The sequence below is a fragment of the Columba livia genome, chromosome 4, assembly GCF_036013475.1.
Source record: "Columba livia isolate bColLiv1 breed racing homer chromosome 4, bColLiv1.pat.W.v2, whole genome shotgun sequence".
Classification (NCBI taxonomy): domain Eukaryota; kingdom Metazoa; phylum Chordata; class Aves; order Columbiformes; family Columbidae; genus Columba; species Columba livia.
In genome coordinates, this window is record NC_088605.1 from 76,432,478 (window position 1) to 76,457,648 (window position 25,171).

The window sequence follows — 25,171 nt, forward strand, 5'->3', positions numbered from 1 at the left end:
ACCTTTCTCTAATGCAAAATCATTTTAGAAGCTCCCTTTAGAAATCAAAGTCTTCGCTTTGCTTGTACTTCTGTGTACCTGTTCGTACTGGATATCCAAGTTGTTCTTGGCATGCTAATTCCATTCCCATAACTTCCTCTGGCAATCATTTTCTCTTCTTCTTATGTCTGATTTCCCTAGTATACAATTTCAAAATAGTATTTTAAAAAATCTCTGTGTTTTAGGATGTCCTTGTACAAATTCTGTCGAACTTCCAAGCCATTAATACTGAAATATTATGCTGGAACTAGTTTGGTTTTAATGATTGCCTCCCCCAGCCCTTCCCAAACATGTTGCCTCGCCATCAATCGCCCGAGTACTTGCTGTTTGAAATCCAATGTCTATGGCGCTATACAAAAAGCGATACAGGTTTTCATGTAAACAAGCTTCTAAAGTAACCGGGTTCTGGGACAGAAAGCAAGACTTGCCATATGGAAAATACAGGTTTCCAATGATCTGCTTTAATTCCACATCTGATTATCAGCAGGTATTACGCATTTAATTTTGCTCTCTCTAGGAATGAAGAACAGTAAAATTTCCATTCCGTAGTGGTGCTCAATTAGTATGAATGAGCTTTAGTTTTGGTCTGTGGAATGCAAATTGACTTCCGATTGCTTGTGTGTTGTTTAAATATTTGTAGTAATATTGTGGCTTCACTGTATCATAGCTGAGTTTCTTCATAGACCAGAACTTAATATAAAACTGTAGTCTCTGTATCTTTGACAATATTGTTTTCCTGTAATATACTCTGCAATAACTAGGCAATGTTTTTCTTGCCTGTTAAGTTTTCTATCTTTCTACTTATTCTACATTTCTCTGTCCAACTTCGTGTGATTTGTATCTGCAGCTATACCGTTGCTATCTTGCTTTCCAAGTGAGAAACCTAGAAATACTGATCAGAATTACTAACTTTGGCTTAAATGTCCTGGGGTGGAGTAGAGAAGAAAGGGAAGAAGGAGAGTGTGTAGTTATTAGTACTTATTCATCCTACAAGTTCTTTTTCTGAAAATAATGCTTTTCCCACTTTTTTTTTTGGCTTTGGCTCCATCACTGTGTTCTCCTTAGAGTTCTCGAAGTTTACTTTGTCCCTTGGGCATATCCATCTAGACATTTCATCTCATTTCTTATTTTTACTGTTATTCCTGTGCAGTACTTATGAATATGCCTTACTAACATGTTATTGCAGTGGTATATTTTCAGCATGTTATAGTTGTTTCTATCAGAAAGATACCACCAGGCAGTTCATGACCTCTCTAAATATTAATTAAATGAGCAGTTATCCCTAGAATTAATAACATGTTTTACTGCATCCGTTCTAACCTGTTACACTAAGGACCAAAAGAAGTAGGACACTGCCAAAAAAAGACCTTTCAATAGTTATTTGACTGAAATTAAAAACCATCGATGTGGAAATGTCTTTGTGTTGTGTGCATGCTGCATGTGGATTCTCTCTGTTTGTATAAACTGGCTCATTCTGGAGACCTTTTTTCCTGTGCAAACATGACATTTGTTGTACATACCTGTTTTCTAACTAGGACTGTCATGCACGAGCAGACAAGTCATACTTCTGGTTTTGTGTGCATTGTCATTTAATTTCTTGTTATGTTGATCATTGGTGTGAAAAAGCTTTATTATTACATAGCACCTGCATGACCGTGTACAGCAGAAATAATCAGTTTTGATTTAACCTTGTGTTGCCATCAGACCATGCATCTTTAAGATTTCATTTCTTTTCTTTATTTTCTTTTTCTTTTCTTTAAAGGCCCTGTGGAATTCTCCATGTTCTGAAGGCTTAGTTTACAAACCTATCAGCATCTCATTGGTTCCGTCATTAGTAAATTAAAAACAACATCTGGACACTCTTCACTTATGGATTTAAATACTGCTGTATATGAAATGAGCTGCAAGTTACCATTGCTGTCAAAATTCTACTACTTAATATTTGTATTATCAACAATCAGACATCACTTTTGTGGCAGAAATATCTTGATTATTAAATATAGCTATGAATAAATTATTAGTAAACTATTACAAAGTTATTATCTGAAATAAAACTCAATTATTCTTACAATTTTGTGCACTTATCCATTGGTCATTCACTCCAATTAAAAAAACTCTTCAGTGAGGCTTGTCTCTGAGACAGAAAAAATATGTCTTCAAGATCTGGAAACCTAAGGAAGCCATTTGTTTTTAAGACTGGTGTTTTCTGTCTTCCAGTACTAATACCTCTGCACCTACTGTGAATACAGGGCCAGTACCTTCCAATACGTGTCTATTTGAATGTTCATAAGGGTGTAATTCTTACGGCATTTCTGCAGGGGATTTAGTAAGATTTTACAAGGTCAGAATTTACACAGATTTATCCCAGGAGAACTGATCCTAAAAACATACGCTTTGATTTTTATTTATTTATTATTTAAATCCATTAGAATCATAGCTTTATTCTACTTTTTATTATATTTTCTGAGTATTTCAGCTGCTGAGAGACTTGCCAGATGAACAGCAATGTGAGCAAAGTACATACTGTGTTTACTGGATGTCTGTGCTACTTAAATGGGTAGATGTTGTTGTCCAAAGGAGATGGGGAGAGAGGTGGAAAGGTAATTCCTGGTTTATGGCTTTATTAAGCAAGAAATCAGAAGCAAACTGGAGAGACCACCACAAACCCTGTCCCCGCTATTAGTTACTCAGTGTTCCCTCACCCAGGACTGACTTTACTCACCTGAGGACGTGGTCTGCACCCACCCCTACCAGGTAAGGTGAGAAGGTGCTTGTGTCAGCAGTGTCTTTAAACCTTCCCTGCCAATACCTTTTCTTACTAATATCAGCCCATACTTTAATCTTGTTACTGCTCTATTTTGATCAGATCTCATAGTGTATAATAAGAGCAGTTATCCAACTGGAGCAACTGCTTAGCACCCGTAGCTTTAATTTCAGTTAATTTCACACTACTTGTGTTGAAAAATAATATTTCACCAGTTAGTCTTAAATGGATCTAAACTGAAAATAAAAGCAATCAGCTAAATATTCATGCAACTCTGAAAGTGAATGAACCTTCCCCACAGGTGACGTTGCGTTATGGTGGCTGATTCTGTATCACTTAACGTGTTGTTATTGTTTATTAATCATATATCAACTTTATTTGTTTTGCTTGTAATCGCCATCTTCAGCATCCTGTCTCTCCCCCTTTTGGTCAGGCTTTCGGAAACTTCTTTGTGCTTGTAATTGTATAGTTCTTACTGTAGCAAACACATAATTTAAAGAAACAATGGAAATGAGTATGTGCGTTTTATTCTTTTGAAATTCACCTTCTTTGTTGAGCTTCATCTGTTGCCATTCGTCCTTCTCCTGCTTGGCACTAGAAAACTAAAACAGTATTGACAACTTCCAAATGAGCAAGCGTGATTCTGTTTGATACAGCGTAAGGGGGGGAACAGTAGAAATGGAGTCACTGGATTTAATATTAACGCAGGTGTCAAAATGTTACAGCTAGAGCAAATATTTTGTGGTAAATGTTGCGAGGTTCAGAAGCAGCAAGGATGGTAAGACTTAGAAGCAATGAGAGGCACAGACAAGTCTCCAAAAGCCTGGGGTGGGATAACGGTGGAGAGGTTACATCCTGCTTGAATTGAAGGGAAATCTTTTTCGTTTGTCAGTGGGGTTTTTTTAACCTTCATCTTCTGAAGCAATTTCACTATGGAAACATGCAGTACAGTATAAATTCTGACATATAAATTGTTATACTGTACCTCAGTGTGTATTTGGGCCAGTAAAGAATTCCTGTAGCTTACGATGTTTACAACAGGTCTCTAAAGTAATTTAAACCACAATCATTGCGTTGGTTGGGGGTGTAGGTGCTGTGTGTGTGGTGAAAGGGCTGCAAATTTCATTGTTCCTAAATAGTGGCTTATCCTGCAGCTGCATTTTCCCAGTGTTTACCGGTGGTTTATAGGTATGTGTACACTATTTGGTCATTTAGATGATGGTTTAAACTGTTCAGTCTGCTTTAGATGTTTATGTCAGTGTTAAAACTCAAAGGGCTTAGCAGGAGGAAGCATATATGACCTATGTTAAACCAGTAATAGAAAATGCCATTTCTATCTCTGACCTATTACTAGTACTTTCTCAATAGAAGTGCAGTGAGAACTCTATCCAGGCTTTGTACTGTGTTCATTTCAATACAGTGCTCTTTTAGTAGTCATTTATTCATTTTTAGTGTCAGAAGTTTCTGCTTCGCAAGAGTCAACAGAATATTAACGTTAAGGATAAAACACCAAGAAGGAGCGTGAAGAAAAAGGATTATTAATGAGATTTGGGGACTAGTAATATGTTTATTTTGTAGTGAATAAAAAGGCATTAAATTGAAAACAGAATCTTCTGGATACCAGCAATAAAAGGAGAAAAAGTTCTGTTTGGTTACTAGCAAATGCACTGAAAAAACGCTTGCAAAGTTATGTGTGTGTGTACTAAATCATGCTGAAGTCGAAAGCGCATGAATTAGATACCATATTACAACTTTATCTTCAGCACCAGCTTCGTTACTTTCAGGGAGCTTTTTATTCATCTGAAAATATCTGGGAGAAGTTTGGTGGTGCTGTTGATGTTCAGTAACATGATGAAATGAATTGATACCTTTGTATTTGATAGTAAAAAGGAGGAGGGCTTGATCTATATTGTGTAATGGTGCATACATACTATCAAATATTTGGAGAGAAATGCCAACACCTTCACTGACATAGTGGTGTGTTTGAAGGGAAGAACGAGGAAAGCACAACTGGATGAGAGGAATAGGTGACAGAGACACTACAATCTTTGTGCCTTAAATACGTGAAACAATTTTGAGTGCACGCTTCAGAGGCACGAGCTTCCCGATGTGCAAGTATTAAAAGGTATCCATGCGAATATATGTTTATCTGTGTACGTCTATATTTCATCTTGCCATCTGTTAAATGATTGAGGAGAAAAGATTCATGTGGAGACAAATCTATTACAGAAGTCTTGTCAGGTTATGAATGAATGCTTCAAAGAAAACCTCTAAGGAATTGCCCAGTTTCAGGTATTACAGAAACTAAGACAACATGAAGAAGGGCAGGTTTTGCTGCTCAGAGTGGAAGTTTGCTACATGGTTCTATCTGGCTCCAGTGGAGTCATCTTCTAGGATTCTTTGCAAGCACCCAGGTACTGAAAAACCTCAACATGAATCAAAGTCCTGAAACCAGCAGCTACTCATCCTCCCAGCTTTGCGTGCCTTCCTTTCTCAGCTCTCGCGTTGCCATGTCTGCACATTTCTCTGGCTGTTGGGGGTATTTGCAAACTCGGTTAGTGGTGGGGCTCCTGTTCTGCCTCATTATTCCCCCCTGCTGTTGCTGCTTTGCTTATTTCCTTTTATCTTGCTGTACTGTTTTTATTCCCTTTCCACATTACAGTCCCATTTGGCTCATCCTCTCCTTTTCTATAATACATCATTTCTATCACCCATCAAGTGTGCTTCTAAAACTTCAACAATCACCAGAACCAAAAAGTTGCAGCTTTTCTTTTAACTTCTGGTTTTCCTCAGTCTTTTCTGTATTTTTAGGCAGAAGGGAAAAGAAATATAAATACATCTTAGGCAAAGTACCCATACAGAATAATTCTCAGGGACTCGCAAGTGATGTTTTTCCTGTAGTTCAGAATGTTAACTGCCATGTTCCAAATTTGCAAAAAGAAAATAATGCCATTTCGATTCTGTAGAAGTTAAGGTATTTTTATATATCTTTTAAATGTCTAGAAAATTAGATTCATTTATTCCACCTTGTATCAAGTAAGAAAGTCCTGTAAAACTTCTTTACCTACCCTGTGGTTTTCTCGAACTATTTGTAACATTTTCTGGTTGGCAAATACCAAGAGAGCATTACTGTATGGACTGCATAGAAAACAGCTATTTTAAGCTGAGCATGCAGATGTACAATTGAATTAAACTGCTTTTAAATTATTTTGAGTATCTCCAGCAAACGTTTTAGACGCTAGAAGGTTTACGTTGTGTTAGAGCTTTGCAGTATCTTCTCTTCCATAAATAGTGAGTTTTCAGTAGGCGATGCCACTGTTCTGGCCAAACACAGAATGGTGTTTATATGTTCGGCATGTCACACGTGGGTGGAAGTTCCTAGCAGAGTAAATCCAGGGGCACAAGGAGAGCACTCACGTGATATATTCCTCTTTCATACCGCTGGTCTGTACACTTCAGTACAGACCTCATAGTTCTTGGTGTTCCCCACAAATACCCGTATCATTCTTAAAGCTGGCTCTTGAAATTTTAGGTGAGATCTCTTCTGTAATCATAAAAACAGGAGAATTTAGTATTTTGGCAATATTGGGTAGCTTTCCTTCTGCTGAAGACGCTCATTTCAGCTTTGTTTCCATCCTGCATTTTCCAGCTGTTGCTTCCCCATGCCCTCTGCTTATAACAAATATAATGTGCTGCTTTGCTCCTGATAAATCTAATTCATCTGTGATTAGTATCAGTATTTCTGCATAAGAATTAAAAAAATGTTCCAAGGCTTGATGCCGTGTGCTCATAAAATATTCAGCTCATTCTTGATTTAATTCCAATAGCTTATTGCAGGACCAAATAAAAATCTGGAAAAGCACACCTGTTGAGATTTTACATGGCAAGACATCACTTCATGTTCACGGGAGGCTTTTCAAAGGCCACATTAAAGAAATCACTGAACTCTCCTGTTGTCTGGAGAACTCTTGCCCGGGGGAAACATGCTGCTGCTTCATATTTCCTTAGCCTTGCACTAGGAGAGAAGTTGTACAGGTATATTTACAGCGTACAGCTCAATATCTATAGCCAGGGGAAGCTCTGTTTTGATGGAAGAACAAGGACGTGCGGACAGCCTGGCTCAACCTCCGTGTTCAATTTGGGATGCCAGAACATTGGACTGAACTATCTTGAGGCATTCCAGTGAGTCATTCTGAATCTTTTCTGAACGTTTTCTTAGTATTTGCGTTTCCTTTTGCACACAGTAAACTTTAGGTTTGTTTACTTTGTGTGTGTGTGGGGGGGGGTGTTTCTTTTCGTTAATTGTATTGCCAAAACTCATCAAGTATAATCACAACAGTGAGTGACATGTTATTCTGTAATCCATAGCTGAACAGTCATCTTCTTAATCTGCAGTTTTCATTCTTGCTTTAAATCTTTCCTTGGAATGTATTTTCTTGTTTTTAATTGTAGGCATATTGATAGTATAGAAGTGATAACTTGAAGTGCAAGTTTAGTCAAGAGGAAAAACTTTCCAACGCAGAATAGAATTTCCAATTGGAAAAATGTCATTGCTTATTTTTTTCTAATGTGTTTTATCTAATTCAGCTTCTGTATCAGTTACCATTAAAAAGGATGTATGCTCATTTTCAGGAAATAAGTTAAATCAAGCCTTGTCACAGAATCCTTAGGCATTTTATCTGTTTTGTGTGTGTTGAAAATGTATTCTCTGGACTCTTGTTATTGTTGAGTTACTGCATCAGCTGCAGGTTTCCTGAATGCGTATTGGATTAGCACATTAGTCTTACTGACGCAATTAAGCTTTGGCTTGTGCACTGACATTTCAGCAAGAATTATGCTATTTATATATTATAAATAAGTTATATGCTAATTATACCTTGACACTTTCTCCTGCTATTTGCCGTCATTTTCACCTGCCTGGTCTTGAGAAGACAACATCTGGCTACAGAGTCAACACCTGGGGCAACAGTTTGGGGGCAACTAGAGGATCCACATGAGAGATATTGGACTTAAATTGTAACCTTACAATAGAGGTTTCTGGAGTCAGTGTTGCTTTGGTCCTTACGCTTTGGGGAAAAGCTCTGCCAATCAGCCCATTTTTTAATAACTGCACAGCTGCCACAGAAATGCAGTGACCCGAGGGATTGCAGCAGTTCTTTGCTTCCTTAAAAGACCTCATTTTCCATTAATTTATATTATTTTACATACATTTAGACACAATTAAAATAACAAAAAAAAACACATATAAGATTCCTTTTAAAAGGGTCCTTTTAAGCTCTCTAGGGATGTGGCAGGTTTGGGGAGAGAATATATTTAATCCACAAGTCAGTTCAGCTTCTCATACTTACGTGCAAACTATTTCCTAGGTTGGTTAAAAAACCACAAGGGGAGCTGTAATCTGCCTCAAGTGTACTTTATTTAATCACCGATTAGTTGTTATTTTTCCATGTGAGAGGTGGTACACCGGCACTATAAATATCAGAGTATGCGAAAGCTACAAAGCCATTATAACTGCCTTAAATTCAGTGCAACCTTTCCAAAGTAATTAATGAAAGGATAGGTGATTGGAAGAAGCCATGTGCTATGTTGGACAGCTGTGCTGATACCCTCTGAATTTCTTATTTCAGGAAAACAAGAAGTTTGAGCAGCATAATAGATTTCCATCAGCTTGCTCTATGGTTGTGAGATCCAAGTCCGTCCTTTAACAAAACATACATCACCATCTCGAACAGTATCTTCAAAACCAATTCAACTGGTTTCTGAAACCACTCAGCGCTGACATTTTATTGGTGAATGGGGTTAGATCAGTACACAGGTATTTATCTTCACTGAAGGCTGCACAGACACTTGAAAATTATGAGGAGACATCTAACATGCTAAATTTTGTAGCACATCAGAGCAAATACAGACAAGTACCAGCTCCATCCTCCAAAGAACCTAAATGTGGTTCGTGGATTTAGATACAGGCAACTGTTAGCATTTGAAATATCTTTGTAAAGTGACACAGGCACGGTGTTTTCGGGAATTATGAGTAGCTGGTTGGCTTTGTGGAAGAAATAGTAATTATTTTAAAGTTTTAGGAGGGAGGAGGTGTTGGGTGTTGGATGGTTATTGTGGGGGTTTGTTTATTTGTGGTTTTCGGGTCGGTGGCGTTTTTTTGTGTTTGTTTTGTTTCTAATAGAGCTCTTTTTCATTACTGCATCCCCTCCTTTCTGCCGCTGGATTCTCAGTGAGCATAGTGGAGGTTTTCCAGCGTGAACCTCTTGTCTGTGAAGTGTGCTGAAAACTTTCTCTCCTCCTAATGAGGATTAATTGCTGTGTCACTTGGTATGAGCGCACAGAATTGTTGCATCCTACAAGTGAGAACATTCCGCTGTGTTTGCCTGGCAGAGGTTTCACCATGGCTAGAATAGAAATCTGCTTTGCTTTAACAAGGTGCACGTAGGCTGCTGTGAATGGTGCCGGAGATGGGATCTAGCCTTTTTTTTAAAAATATATATATATAATGGGGTCTGAAATTGGATATGCTGTTTATTTGTGTAAATAGAACGGTATGACATTTTTTACACAGTTCATATAAACGTATATCTCAATATTGCAGTAAAAGCAGTTTACAAATTCCGAGAACTAGAGGGAACAGCAATTGCTCGTTTCATTGGTTTAACTCTCCAAATGTGAAAGTTATTTAAAAGTTGTGCCCCGCACTCCTTGCAGGCCGCATTCTCCATCAGTCTCTATCCAAGGAATCTGGCATGAGATAGACAGGTAGTATTTATTGTTGTTATTACTATTATTCCTTGCATTGTGTCCGCAGAGGGCAGGGTCTGTTCATTCAGAATTTAGAAAACCTTTGCAAAATGAAAATAATTTTTCTACCTGCAAAGCACTTGATGAAAACATTAGAATTAGAAGTACAGTACCATCAGCAAACATAAGCAAAGCGTGGTGCTGTTTCACCAAACCCCGGCTTTCTGCCACTGTTTAGTTTGACCTTTGTAATGTATTTAATTAGGCTCTGATCACATCTGGTATTGTAACGCAGCCGTGCGTTATGTGGAAAGGCCACGTTGTGGGTATTGAGGTGTTTATCACTTCTAAGATGGAGAGGAGTAAATATTTTGTCACCTTTTCTCAGTTGTCTCCTATTTTAACACAATGAACTCTGTGCAAATCAATCCGGCTCCACCAGGTGCTCTGGTCCATCATAAGCAACGTGCATTGCACCATCTTTTTGGGGCATGATCTCTGCTTTTTTATATTTTCTTTCACAAGGCAAGTTTCTGAAATGATACTCAAATATGTAGTTCCTTTAGTTTCTTTTCTTTTAAAGCTGACTTCATTTAGTCTATTACTTGAGCAAGTGTGATTCATAATTACCCTCCTTGTTGATGCTATTACAAACACTAATTCTGTTCGCAAAGACAAATTATGATTAATGCATATCCTTAAAGTTTACACCCAATTACACAGAATATAATCTCTAAATTTGTATAAATAGAAGTTATACTTTTGCACATCGTAGATAACAGGAAATTTTCTGAATCTCCATTTGCATGTGCTAATTAAGGACTGCTTCATTGTATTCACTTCTGCAAACGGGTTTTGTTCTCATTACTTAGTGCTCTGTGAACAGAGGAAAATAACATGCCACTTCCAGCACAGCTCCAAAATATACCTGAACCAGATTTTTAACCTTTTGATGAATTGAAATAGTGGCATTTCATTTAGCAATCGCTATTAATTTAATTACATTTATTTGCACATTAAAAGGAGGGAAATTCTGGATTTATTTTTTTTTTACCGTTTTGATGAATATCTCCTTTTTATTCTTGGGAAGCTAAACCCTGATCTAGTGATAAACTTGACTATGGTGTACATGTAATGCATGGGTCAGTATGCAATAGAAGATTGTTTTTTGATGCTAATTGTAGTAATAAATTCCTTTAAGTTTGGGGGTTTTTTTTAAATACATTTTTTGCCTGTTCTTATGTATAAGCAGAATTTAAAACGTGGGCAATCTAAAATTCTGAAAGAGAAGAACACTTCTTGGAGGCTTTAATTTTGGTTCTGTTTTCAGAGGCAAATTAAGAAGTACACATGCACATTGCGATGAAACATGTAATTTGCATGACATAGCAGTTTAAGCAAAGTAGTAGTAGTATTCAACCATGATAAGCTCAAAATAAAACTTAACAGATGTTATTTATATTGTTGGTCTATTGCAAACTACCTCTTTCAAAATTAAAACCCGTACCTGACACCCAAATATAATCGTGTTTTTAAATCCTTTCACTGCTTTCAAATAATTTTCACTCTTTGGTTTCCTACCATGGGTCAAAAAAAAAGTTACTGATAGACATTTACTAACAATAGTTACAGAATATTTACATTTCAACTATCTCATAAAATAATAGCCCCTTAACAGTAGTTGGTGATTATATGCTGCTTGGTGTGGTATTTGTGTATTGTTTATTGCATACACACACTGTCATAGTTAAACAAAAACTCATTATGATTAGGAAAGACGTGTAAATACATTTGATCACAGACATTCTAAAAACTGTCATTGTGGTTATTATATTTTCTACAATCATCGCGTGAGTTTCTAATTGAAATGAGCAGAGGATCCTGTGTTATCATTGGGCTTCACAGTGGGATGTGCTCGAGGTCAGTGATGGCACCTTGAACCATTATGGGGAAAAATAACTGAATAGAAAACAGCAAAAGCAAACTGGTTTTACTTTCTGAGAGTGACCCATTTCACATGCTGCGGAGGAGCAATGTCTTGCCGGTGTAAAGAACTGAACACAAGCTTAACGTGATACTCCGATCCAACGGGTTTTTAAATGTGGGGTCCGAAGAGTCGTGACCTTGGCTTGAGAATTCACAAGGATGGTTTAAATTGTAGATGTGATGTGAACGGTGTGAGTTTTAAATCCTTACTCCGGTAAATCTGGTGGTATCCAAAACCAGCTTGGGCTGGTTTGTGTGTCTCCTGCTGTACTCAGGAGTGAAGGGCTGATACGCACCATAGTCCCTTGGCTGTCTGATCGAGTCTGGGGTTTCAGTTTTAACTTAATTGCTGAAATTGCCTTTCCTTATGCAAAAAAAAAATGAGATATTTGAAAAAGCACTTCCAGCGTATGTCAGTGTCTGTCAAAAGTCTAATTCTGTTATTAAAGGATGTGAGAAAAATAATACGCCAACGTAAGTGTAAGCGGTACATAACTCAATTTATTATCTTTACAGAAATATTAATTCCTCTGAAATGTTTTCAGCTCTTTGCTGATTTTCACTTTTATCAGGAATGGCTGAAAATACAGACAGAAATATGTTTCTGTGGTTAATTATTTGGATGAGACAAGGTGAAATAGTAGCAGTTAACTATGCATTGACGGTATAAAATCTGTTTTGGAGAAAAGTGGATATATTTCATGGCTATCTTCAGGTTTGTACATATAAAAATACATTCTAAATTTATGCCAGGATACTGCCTCATTAATGTTTAATAGAGAAATAAATCCTAGGTATCAGCAGCATAAGAATGCTATAATCTTTAGATCTGAGTAATGTGTCTCATGTGGGTGGGCATGAATGTAAGTAAGATGGGATAAAATATGCAGCTTTATGGGAAGCACTGTGGGGGATTGGTAAAGATCTGGATGCTGTTCCTGAAACACAGACTAGTAATGGCCTATATCATCAGAGTTACACCATAAAAGAGACAGCAATATTAATAGAAAAGAAAAGCAATTTCTACTTCTTAAAACAAAACCTACATTGAAACCCCGTTATAAGCAGAAAACAAACTTAGAATAATTTTCTATGCTGCAGTAACTTGTTTACTTAGGTCCATGAACTTGTATCGTGTAAAGAACGAAACCAAACGTTTAACTGAGCATATGAAAACACGGCAGTTTTGATTCACGCTTGTGGTATTAGGTGTGTAAATTGTAAGGTGTAGGGAGAGCCTGTGCATATATCAGAAGAGTGTCCTTCATTCCCAGAAGGAGGTAGCGCTGGGATTCTCGACAAGGCAGCAGCAGCAGGGCTTTTGTTGAAGCTTCATTAGCTGATGATATCAATGTAAATTTCTGGTGACAGTAGGAATTTGGGGGCTAAATTACTGGTCTACACTGGTTATTTTTTTGTTTGCCTGTACCCTGCAAGTCCTGAGATAGCCCAGAGACCGAGTATCACAAGATGCTGATAACAAGTCGGAGGTGAACTAGAGCAGCCAATGCTTTTCTGAACTTCTTTACTTTAGGCAGCTTGTGAAATAGTACCACATTTTACAGGGATACTTTTTTTATATTCCATGCTATAAAAGAATGAGCAGTCTCTGCAAGAGAGCATCACCATACTTTCCAGTTATTGAAATAGCTTTCGCAGGTTTTAAGATTGAGGAGTTGGGGTGGTTTGCGATCGGTTCCATTGCCAGTCTTAGATCTTTCAGTGCATTGTTAATGCTACTTTGCATTTATATAGAAACATAAATCCAGTGTCTTTTCTACATGTCAAGTTTAGCTTATCTCTCTTAGACATGCTAAGTGGCATTTTTTTTCATTCTCATTTTGGTAATTCTTATCAACATAGGCCCATTTTTTCTTCTCGTCTGTCTAGCACTTAACTGTCTTCCCACGTATTGCATCATTTGCAGGTTTAATTAATGGCTTCTTCATTTAATGACAATTTGTAGAAGTCTGATGAAATTTTGATACTCGTGCAGCCACTCATGGAGGAGCCTTTCTGTACTGGGTGGAGTCCTGTTGTGATCAATTTGACTTATGCTTTGTCACTGGTTGTGATTCATCTAGTGACACTTTCAAGCCAAGTTAGTTTAATTTCGCCATTAAACTTACTGATGTGACTTAGAGTCACATGTTATTGCTTATTAAACGTAATAAAATATCTCAGATCAAGAACATGAGCAGTTCCAGGGATTTTTACATCTTTTGGAGTGGCTTGTGAAAAATCAATGTTTTACAAGCATCCATTTAGACAGGAAGCAATTAGGAGCATCTGGTTTTGAGGACAGAAGTTCTCAAACAACGTCTAACATCCAGTGGCCCTGAATGCTGCCTTAGGAGGGTTCAAACCATATATCCCCATTTATCTCTTGTAAATGTAAATGTACCATGAATAAAAGCAGTGTAGTCTTCCCTATGAAATGGCAAAAGTAGCACTGGAGAAAGAAGAGCAAATAAATTTCTTGACTGTATCCCCGAAGGCTTTATATATTCATAAATTATATTTACATTTGTATACTTTTTAAGCTTTCTGTGGTTCTCATTAACTCAAAAGTTGTGAGTAATGAGAAGACTTAATGGCCTAAATTGCTTCATTTTTAATTTGATGCATAAAGAGATGAAATTCAATTAGTTAATATAATAGACAAGTGGACTCTTGTTTGGCCATCTGTAAAATTTTCCAGCCTGTTTTTGCTGCCTTAACACTAATAACCAAAGTGTTTAGCCAAGAAAATACAGGGAGATGAAAAACCTCATTCAAATGCTTCTTTTAAGTATTGTGCCTTGATGCAGCCTAACCAATAAAGTTGCCAGAAATTATTGGGTTTTGTTATTCCTCCTCTGATAAAATAAATCTGAGTGATTAAAACCAGTAGATGCCATTGATCCTGCATGTATGTACAGATCTTTTATGTAGTTGTTATTAAAATATCTTCTCTTGCTTTTTTAACTGCTGCAGCTTTCTAAATCTGAAACAGTTAGCAGCGTTTCTCCATTCTATAAATATATGTTAAATGTTTGTCTTTCCCCAAGATATTTGATTATGTTAGAAAACTTAGATGAGTTGAGGGTGAATACGTATCCTTGCTCATTAAGGTCAACCCGTTAAGAGGTAGGAGAGGTTTCTGGAAAAGTGTCTGTGATTCAGTAACTTATTTAATGTATTTGCTGCTTGTGTTGGTTTGACAGAAGCATAAGGCAGACAGAAATGCCCGCTCTTTGGAATTGTGTTGGATTGGAGGCACTGAACTGCCCATCCTAAGGCAAGAATGGAAATTTATAAGAGAGCTAGAAATGCAGCCAAAACACTTTAAAATGCTATCCCGGCTCTTAGGATATAACCATCCTCCATCCCATTTACTTGATTTGACAGTTAACTAAGATGCACTAGCCAAAGAAGAGAAAATACCTATTTTTGTAATTTTCTTTTAGGCACTACATCTTTTAACCTTCCAATTTCATACTGTGAGCTTCTGTCCCCACATAAAGTTGTAGGGGCAATATGTAGCTGTGACTATGTCATACTGACAGATCTGTGCCAATACTACATTATTTGGGCTTTACCAGTGAAGAAATTCCAGTAATTACACAGACTCTTCCCAACACGCTTATTCTCTTCAACCTATTGAAAGAGTTATAGGTATTTAAACGCTCACTGTAGAGCCGCTGTGTCCTCCTGGCCCTATAGTCCCTAAGTGTAAAGCATTGGTAGCGTGACAGCCTGGGCTTATAGGGCTGCAAACTCTGTATATGACTTTTAAAAATACAGGCCACTTAAAAAAAGAACCCAAACAATCATCCACAAATATAGTGACTAGTCGATTTGTTATATTTTGCACCTGACTTTGTAAGAGTTCAAAACTTTCCGAGTACTTTCTGAGTTCATACCTATCATAAAGGTTTAAAGGCTATCAAAGAGATTTAAACTCCCCTGTGTGAAGTGAGGAGCCGTGTTTCTGCACACCATTAGCTGGCAGGTCTGTGTAATAAAAGCATGGTTTATTGGGCAATAATGAGGAAAGTAGCAGCTATTTATTGTAGTTTCCTAGAAAACGTGTTCGGGGGTGTGTTTAGGTGGGAGCTGGAGCCCGGCTCCTATGAACCATCGCTGATCCGGTTCCCTTCCCAGTGCTGGTGACATTTCTACTGTTTCCTTGTCACATCTTTTCCTGCATGTCTCCTTTTAATGTATCGTGAAGCACAGTGACATGTTGAGCATCAGAACTCATGACAGTGTCATCCCTTCAGCCTGTTTTTGGAGAGGGGCCTTTATTTCATTAGGTTTCATTGCATTTCCTGAACAGATTTTTACTATAAAGAGCAGACTAAAAGACAAGCTGACCACTGGGGAAGGATTTGAAATTAACCCTAAGGTTTTTGTTTTGTTATGGGGGGAAAAAAGTGGTGCTTTTTAAATATTTGCATTTGAGCTGCAAGTTCTTTATCAACTAAAAGTAAATTACAAAAATACCCCAACAAACCACACACAAGCACTGCTTGTAGATACCATTATTTATAGAAACACTTTTAGCTGCACAAAGCACATTTGGCAGCGTGTAGTGGTATAAAATCTTTGTTTATGTTTTCCACGCACGTAAATAGTTCTCAGATTATTTATATGTGCACAGGAAATCTGCAGTCTCAGTGAATGTAATGTATATCATCTCCCAAAGACCTGAAAGGAATGGGTTCTAGTTATGGAAAGAGAGAGTTTAGCCTAGCAGGAACATCACTGCAAATCATTTAAACATCTAAGAATCGTTAGTACACTTTATTAATGTGTTACATAGAATTATAAGCCTAAGCAATAGGAAGATGAAGATCCAGACACAATAATAATTCGGGACATGGCTTGTTTTACAGTTATTTTAGAAGAGAAAAAACTGAAAGGCAATGTTTTTAACAGCAGAGAGACTAAAGTACTTGAACTGTGTGCCATGCAGCTGAAGGAGCGATCAGATGATTAGTATGTTTTGCAGGAACGCTGAGGGTTCTTTGCATAACTTGTTTTAATTTGGAATTTAGTGATGATTTAGATAAAAATAACTCTGCTTTCCATTCAGTTTCTCCAGATTCTTTTTCTCCCAGATCATGTAGTGCTAGCAGATGAACGCTCTAACCTGTGCTCCTTTTTACCCCACTATACGTACTGCAGCATTGCTATAATTTAATGTGTTGTTGGGTGGCAAGATATCTATAAAATTGATGCGTGAGCTGTAAACATGGAGAAATAATGTACACGCAGTGGCAGTGGAGAAAGGCCGAATCTTCCGAATCACAAGCATGGGAGCGATAATTAAAACTCTAAAGAGGGAGAAGAACTGAAGAGCAGGAGGTCAGATGTAAATCTGTGTTGCTTGATTAGAGCCAGCACTGCAATGCCGGCTGATGCTCCATTGCTCACTGCAGGGGAAGGACAAGGACAGGAGAGCATGGAAACCTGCAAGAAATCTTGTCCATAAGCACATGAATATTTCCTGTATCACAAATATGTGTGTTTGGAAAGGACCGCATCACCCAAAAGTGAAAATTAGGAGGGAAACTAGGAAATTATTGCATTCCGCTTTCAGAGTAAAATGGCACATTCTAATTGCTAACTAGCAAACATTGTTCTTATTCTGCAAGGTGAATTACAACATGGTAATAAAAATAAACCTCAGGCTTGAAGAGGGAGCACTTCCCAGCCTAGTGCTTGTCAGCTTTGCTCCGCTTGAAGGCAGCGGCGTAAACAGCTGCGTAAACGTTATTCTTTACAAGCTGCATCGCGCTTTTAAATCCTCAAATCCATACACAGGATAGGCGTGATCTCATTAACTGATTATTTAATTAAGTAACACTGTATTAATATTTTAGATATCGTGGCATGCCGTTGGATTAAATTGATGCTTGACCCATCTAAGTAAAGGGAGGTGTGAAATACAGAGGTGTCTGTTCTGTGGGGTTTGTAGCCCCAGTTCAGAAAAGCATTAATGTATTAGTTTGAGTGATTTGATGAATCCTTTGCTTATCCTATTCTTAAGTAAGGCAAGCTTGAGGATGAATTTAACTAGGGAAATTATTTGATACATTTATTTGAATTTTCCCAGTTTCCCAATTAAGTAGAAGACAACATATTCTTCCCCCTTCCGCCTAGCATTTTTAAGATATTTTGTCAATTCTGATAGTTTATTGGCCTGGGGGAGGAAAACACTTGTTAGAGATATCTCCAAATAATGTGAAGCAAAAGTTAGAAGGGATTTCCAAAACTAAGGGGTTAGATGAAAAGAAATCTGTGAATATGAACCAGACAAACATTACTGCAGATGGGTAAATGGTGGTAGAGATAAAATCAATTACTCATCCCGAATCAATGGCAGATGAAGGGGCTTCTTTATTTCTAATAAGTTCTTATCTCTAGTCTATGCATCATGCGATGTTCTCTCATTCTCATCCTATAATCAAAATAGTATTTCAGAAGCACATAATGAAAGCTTAATGAAAGTTATATACATTTCATTTAATCTGATGGCTAAATCAGGATTCTTTAGAAAAGGAATGTTTATTATATATTACTAATGAGGTTGGCAGTGAGTCAGATTACTGCTTAGTGAACGTGATACATATTGAGAACCTTAAAAAAAAATGTAGGAAAAAGAGATATTTATCTGTGAAACAAAGGCTGTGTCCTGTAATGTAACTTCAAGGCTTGCTTTGATTTGCTTTAATAACACACACTTAAGCTTGTGATGAATGATTGTATATAGTGTGACCAAGTATTTTCTAACTGCTGTTGTTTGGGGTTTTTTTTTCCTAATTATAAATACAAGTTTGTATTGCGGTCAGCTAAATCATGGCACAAGTCAGAAATAACTTGAAATTTTTACAAAACCCCTTTTTTCGGAGTCTCACTGTACAGGAGAGGGTAATCCCGTCTGTGTTACTCAGCCTTCATAACTGCAGATAGATCTCTTGTCAGATCATGAATCTATTTATGAGCCATGGATATTTTTAGTGTAAAACTCTACCCTCTGTATATTTTTTCCCCTATCTCTTTTTTGTTTTAAATGAAAAAGCCCCCATAATATAACCAAATGTCATCTCTCATAGCGCTGTCCCACGGGAAATATTGCCACTTGGAAATAGCACTGGTGTGAGGCAATTCATAAGAACGCTGGTGTAACGTTTAAACGTTAGGCAAAGCAGCCTGCTAAAGCAAGACTGACGCGTGTTAGAGGGGTTTATTATCTTATTATTATGAGCAGTGGACTATTGCAAAGCAGTTGGAGAAGGCTGGAACTGAAGAGTTCTTACGTGGTTATGCAAGTCCCTGGCTGTGGAGGGTGCCATGGGCTGCAATGTGTTGTTTGGCATGACAGCTACCAGGTGTTGCATTTCCATTTGTTTTCATAGAAAAATAATGAAATGTGTGGGTCTGTCACAAATGAAGCAGAACTGATGCTGCCAGCATGAAATTTCTGTCGAGAAAAGTAAATCCCAGCTGCTGCTTAGCCAAGGGTTAGATAATTTGCTTCAGTACAGAGGAAATATCGGTTGAAAATGTGTTTTTAATAAAAGTACGTTACATCTGCTCACTAACAACAGGGAAATTCAGCCGAGTTCCTGAAAGTGAAGAGACTCAGTTAATTTAAAACTAAGCTTAGAATGTATTTTAGAGAAAAATAGGGAACTTTCATGAAATACATGTCTAATACAATATTCTAAGTACGATGGGGATGATTATTTTCTGAGTCAACCTTTGTGTGCTTCCTAGAGCAAGTAAACAATTTAACATTTCTTTTGTTTCCTAATTTTGCTGCAAATGTACAGGCAGAGTTTTTGCTGTCATTTAATAAGCTTTATATGTAAAGAAGCTGTGTCATATATTGGTATTTATTTTTAAAATGCTTAGCACAAAATGAATGCAAGAATATAACCAATTATTGAATGTGTCCTTGTAGTACAGTCTTGTATGCATATTCCTAGATATATTTTATTTTTCATGGATGTAGGAGAGGAAGAAATGGGTCACCTGGTTTGAAACTAAAATCAGTATATTAGTGTTTTGTTTTAAAATCACCTGCTTGATGCAAACTGCATAGTATAGTTACTGTAGGATCTATTTAATGGCATGAGTTATTTCCTCTTCTGGAAACCATGCACACCTACGGAGATATTTCTCATAAAATTGTGTTGGTTAGTTGATAAGGTTTTGATTATAAAAATTCCTCGAGGCTTTTTGCCTTTTGCCTTTGAGCTGCATGAATTGTGGGTTGTTTGCTACCCTGGACTTGGGTTTTTGGCGTGCAAACTGGGCTGTTTGTTTCTACTGGAGGGATTGTAAATTCTAGGATGCTAATGCAGGCTGAAGCAGCCCCGTGGATTTTCTGTGTGCTTTCAGCTTCTACAATGATTCTCCTGAGGACTTCAAGTTCTGAGATTCCTGTATCTTCAAAGGGATCATGGTTCTCCTTTATTTTACATCAGCTCCATGCTGTTGTGACCTGGTTAATTTTGGTGAAGACCTGCCAGCCATGAGGCTACTGTGTGGTTTTTAAAGGGCTTTTTCCATAATGCAGTATTATAATAGATTATGATGCAGACATCTTGGAATTTTCAGTTAATTGCTAGGTTGTGCAACTGGGACGCACGGGAGACAACACCCACTGATAACAAGTTGCATGTGTAAGTTGCACGTCTGTGTGTTATTTGTTCTCTCTGGGAGAACGTGACACACCTCTGCTTGGTCTGGCCCTTCAAATAACTTATTGTGTTTTCCTCCTGTGCGGTGCAGAATCAAACCAAACTCTCCCAGTCCTTGCAACTAAGCAAGTGCCATTAAGCTGATAAAATTGGACCCTGGCCCGTCAGATTCCATAGCAGACAAACATTTGTCTTTGCGAACAGCTTCATTTTCAGAGTGTGGGCATAGCTGAGTAAATAGGATTGTTTCCATTGGTGTGTGTGACAGCTCTGTGCAGAGCTGTGTCAGCAACCTGTGTCACTTTTATCCAGTTTAAAAGCACTGTAGGTTTTTCTGATGGAGCCTGCCGTTCCTAAAGCAAGATAAAATTACAGTTCTCTGGCCAGATCTCTTGTTTTGTTCACCTGAAAGCAATGAATAACACATGGATATGAGCAATTTGCTATCAGAGTTGCTTAATGTCCTAACTTCTGATTATTTTGTTGCTGACATGGGCCTGAAGAGTGAGTTACCTACCCAGTTCTCTTTTATTGTTGTGCTTTTGTAATAGTAACGATATAAACAGGCATGTGATTAATAAAATATGCTGGCGCATTAATTGAAATAACCATTCCGGTATGGTTCTGGTAGTTAAACACTTCTAATTAGTAATTGAATAACATGCATTAATTTTTATTATATCACCCATAGGATGTTTAATAGTATAGTTGGCTATTAGCTGCTCTATGGGAAGGGTTAAGTTATATGATTAATAGAGTTTAAATTATATGATTAATAGAGTTTAGGCATTTTATGGGAAAGACTTTGACAAACTGTTTCAAACAGGCCAAATCCTCCTCCACTTAGCTTATAAGCTTATACATAGCCTATATTAAAAGTATTCTAGGACAGGCTCTCCTAAAATTAAGTTAGAAAACTAATTATTTTGCAGATGATAATCACTTCAGCCGTATGTCACTATTTTCCTTAAATTGATTCTCACTTTAATAACCTTCGTTCATAATTGACTAAAGCTACAAAAAGTACTTTGTGGGTGTTTTCATACATGTGTAGATAAGCATGTTGCACACACTGCATATAATGTGATCTGAAATATATCTGAGTTTGTTGTGGTTATTAAGGCAAAAACATATTGACCTGGTTCAAAAAGAACGATATTTGCTTGTTTTTGCTCCTGTGGCCACACACATCCCACTGACCCACTGACATCCTCCTGTTTTTATACAAATACAACAAAATTCTAAACTGGCACTTTGTATAGATATATACATAGAATTGGAAGCTTCTATAGGCTCGCTGGTGATTTCCCACATACTGTTTAAAATTCTTGGCTTCCAGCTGATTTTACAAAGTATTGAAAATAAAATAGTGTCTTTAGTTAAATTTCTCCACATGTGCAGTTTGAAGGTATTATCAGCCTTCTAATGTCATAAGAAATAGTGAGACTTTTGTACTTCCCAGCCCTAAACATCAAAGCGGAATACTTTCATTACCTAAGCATACATTAAAATTCACATTTTTATTACGTAAAATAGCTTTTCTGTACTTTTGACAAACGCATTTATGGTTCTGTGAAGTTGTTGACTCTGTGAAATAGCAGAGACTGAGGAGAATAAGAGGATCTAAGTAATGGACTCAGGGAGGATGACTTTGCCATGGGTAGATTGCCATCTGTTGCTGATGTAGCAGCCAATGGTTCCTACTGAAGAACCATCACAAAATCATTGTTTTCTGCATTTTTCTCTTCGTCCCCCCTCAGGCATAGGCTGGTTTGGGGTTTATTACATGTGTGATTTAAAAGAAATTCAGTTTGTCAAATTTCGTGTAAGTTCTAGGTCCAAAAGGATCCCATGGAAGGAGAAGTGCTGGGCTTTTCTTTTACATTTGTTTCTCTCCAGGGACTTGAAATCTGTTGTATGAAGAGGAAGATGATAAAGTAGCCATATCAATATTGTAACAGTGTTAGGATTATATGCTTATATAGTTCAGAGTTCATTCCTGTACCTCAATGGTCACAACAGGCGGGGGGGGTCACAAAGGTTTTTTGTGGGTTGTGGTTGATATTATGTCCCAAAATTTTGAATAATATTAGATAATTATAATGAAGTTACAGATACTTGTGAGTATTGTTAGCATTGGTAAGACTCTTATGTCTTTGACTAAGAGATTAGTGGGACATGCAGCAGCTGTTTGGTTTGAAAAAGCGTGGGCTGTTACTGCTTTTTGGTATAGCAGTGGGGCGGGAGGACAGGGGGACAACTCAGGAGCTGAGGCATCAAATAATTGATTTATGCTTGAGAAACAGCAGGAGGGAATCTTCGGACCATTTGTCCTTTCCCCTGTTCCATTATCTTCCACATAAACCAGAGAATTTAGGACAGCTGGTTGCTGTGAGAATCCCCGGTTATCAGTTCCCAGCTTGGTCACACATCAAAGCAATTCCATCTCACTATCTCTGATTCTTCACAAGCAAATATTTTCAGAATATTTGTAAAAAGCCAATATTAACACACGCATAAAGGAATAACTAGTACCTAACTTGATAATTATTGATACTTATGCTTTCTGGAGCTGAAGAGGGGAGCAAAAACAGTGCTGAGAGCAAAGAAAGGAATTAGTTTTTAATTATTTTAAAAAGAATAAATACAAATTGGTAATTGGCGGGGGAAGTCCAGGGGTGGAGGGAAGCTGTCAACATGCCGAGTGTCAATTGTGCGGGATGGGAGTATCTTTTACACTCAGCACGATGCTGGACTGCAGTTCAAACTAATGTTAGCATGCAAACCAGGGAAGTTGGTTCTGAAAAACATCCCCCAGCTTCTGGCATCATTTGTAGGAATATCTGTAGCGTTTTAAAGCCTTTTAAAGCCTTTATCCCACCTGCAGCCTCTTAGTGACTGACAGAGTCCAGCCACCCCTCCCCAGTCCCACAGGGTGTTTCGAAGCCTCAAAGGTCAGGGAGTGGATTGTCTGTTCTTGTCATCCCCAACCCTCCCTGCTTTCTGTTTTCCATCGAGATCCACTCAGACCACTTGCTTCCAAACTCGGGGCTGAGCTGCAGGATGAGCTCTCGCCTCCCGCAGTGCCATCAGGAACATGCCTGTTGATTGCAGAACAGCCCTGTTTCTGCTGCAACTTAAATGACTACTGAGAATATCGATTAAAAACAACCAAAAAAAAGAAATTAAACCCTATAGATCTAATTATGGAAAGTCCTACAGCTCTTGTATATTTTAAGCAAGTGTGAGGTTTTTTAAAGCTGTTTTTAAAATTAGTTTCTCTGCATTAATAATTCTTCAAAGCTATCTAAGAAAATAATACTATGGAGCTGTACGGATTATTTACAGAAAAAATTACTGCCTCACCCTTCCAAATTATCTTTTGTTTATTGCCTGTTTTAATTGCTGAGATTAATTGGTTTGGTTGTGGTTTCTTGTTTGTTTTTCTTTGTAAGCATTCCAGTTCTGAAAGGTTTTTCTTCTCTTGCACTGCTTTTAATTGGAATATAAGGGTATAAAGAGGTACAAGCTTAGCTGACAAAGTTTTCTTCAGCTGTTTCCAAGTAAGGCACATTGAAGTACATTAGTGGGGGTTGTTGTTTTGGGTTTTTTGTTGTGGCTTGGTTTTGTTTGTTTGTTTAGTTATAGTTTTCCCTATCGTGGTCTTCCTGCAATCTCTGCCTATCTTAGCAGGAACTAATTATTTGAAGGCTTAAAGGCTGCTGCTGCCAAATGGCCTCACAGTTAGTGACTGGGTATGGAACTGAAACAGAGCACTAAACCTTGGGGATTCACCTGCCCTCCTTTGCAAACCAGGCTGGTTCCCACAGAGTCGAATAACAATTAAAGGAATTCAAGTTTGAAGGTGGCTCTTTAGAGGTCAAACTACGAAAGTTTCAACGTCTGAGTGCTATATCCCAGCACAGGAAAAGGAAGAGCAGAATGCAAAAAAGGAAAAGCAGAGCAAAATTGTTATGACATGGGATGATGCTTAAAAGTTTTCATCATCATCATATGCAAGATGTTTGCTTATTACTTAAGAGGTATTTTAGTTGTTAATACTTGTTTGGCTTAGTTTCCCTAGGGCCATGGCCATGCTTATTTTTATACGTGTCAGAAGGGTTCCAAGACAAAAACTTTCTTTACACTTTTGTAAACTTGTAATATATGTTATCTCATTGAACACAAAGGGTTGTTTACATTTACACATCAGTGTAATGAATGCAAGTGTATTCTTTTATCTTCCATCAAAAGATGTCAAGCTGTTCTTATATCCTTGGCCAATCAGCCCTTTAAATGTTGGATGTCTGTGATGCTCCCAGGTAGTCCCTTTGTTGAAGCTATTGTGGTTTTTGTAGCATTTTAAAGACTTGCTTGAGACTTTGTGGAATTTCAGACTGGATATAAGACAGAAACTTTTTACTGTAAGAGTGGTGAAACTGCAATAGACTTCCCAGAGAGGCTGTAGATGTCCCGTCCCTGAAAATATTCCAGGTCAGATTGGGCAGGGCTCTGAGCAGCTTGATCTAGTTGAAGATGCCCCTGCTTAATTGCAGGGGGGTTAGGACTAGATTATCTTTAAAGGTCCCTTCCAACCCCAACTATTCTGTGATTCTATAAATACAGCCATTGAGACACATGCCTGGGAGATGAAGTGGGAGATCTGGTCTGTGCTTTAATGCATTTCAGGTTATGGAGCAGCACTGAAGCAGGGAGGGACTCCTGTCTGCACAGCGTCCCTGTTCTCTGAGAATCCAAATGCCTTCAGTGGCAGAGATCAAAGCTTCCCGCTCCACAATGAGAGACAGGTTGCTAATTAGTGCATCCCGCTGGCAGAATCGAATCTCCCAAGGCTGAACAGGGAAATCCAGCTGCTTTCAGACGTTCTGGGTGCACGTTCTAACAGCTTCACTTTAGGTTACTAGTTCTTAGGGCTCAG

At 37.8% G+C, this 25,171-nt stretch overlaps 1 protein-coding gene across 7 annotated transcripts in view; it reads left to right on the forward strand.

The window, feature by feature from the left end:
- The window catches only part of CCSER1 (coiled-coil serine rich protein 1), a 424,423-nt gene that overhangs the window by 263,592 nt on the left and 135,660 nt on the right, over nucleotides 1-25,171 (forward strand). The window contains exon 10 of one of the 7 annotated variants that reach the window (XM_065062411.1): nucleotides 1,802-2,110. The exons of the other annotated variants lie outside the window; for them this stretch is intronic. Coding sequence (XP_064918483.1) covers nucleotides 1,802-1,882 — 81 coding nt within the window. The 3' untranslated portion in view covers nucleotides 1,883-2,110. Of the gene's footprint in view, nucleotides 1-1,801; nucleotides 2,111-25,171 lie in introns of those variants that run through there. 7 annotated transcript variants of the gene reach the window in all.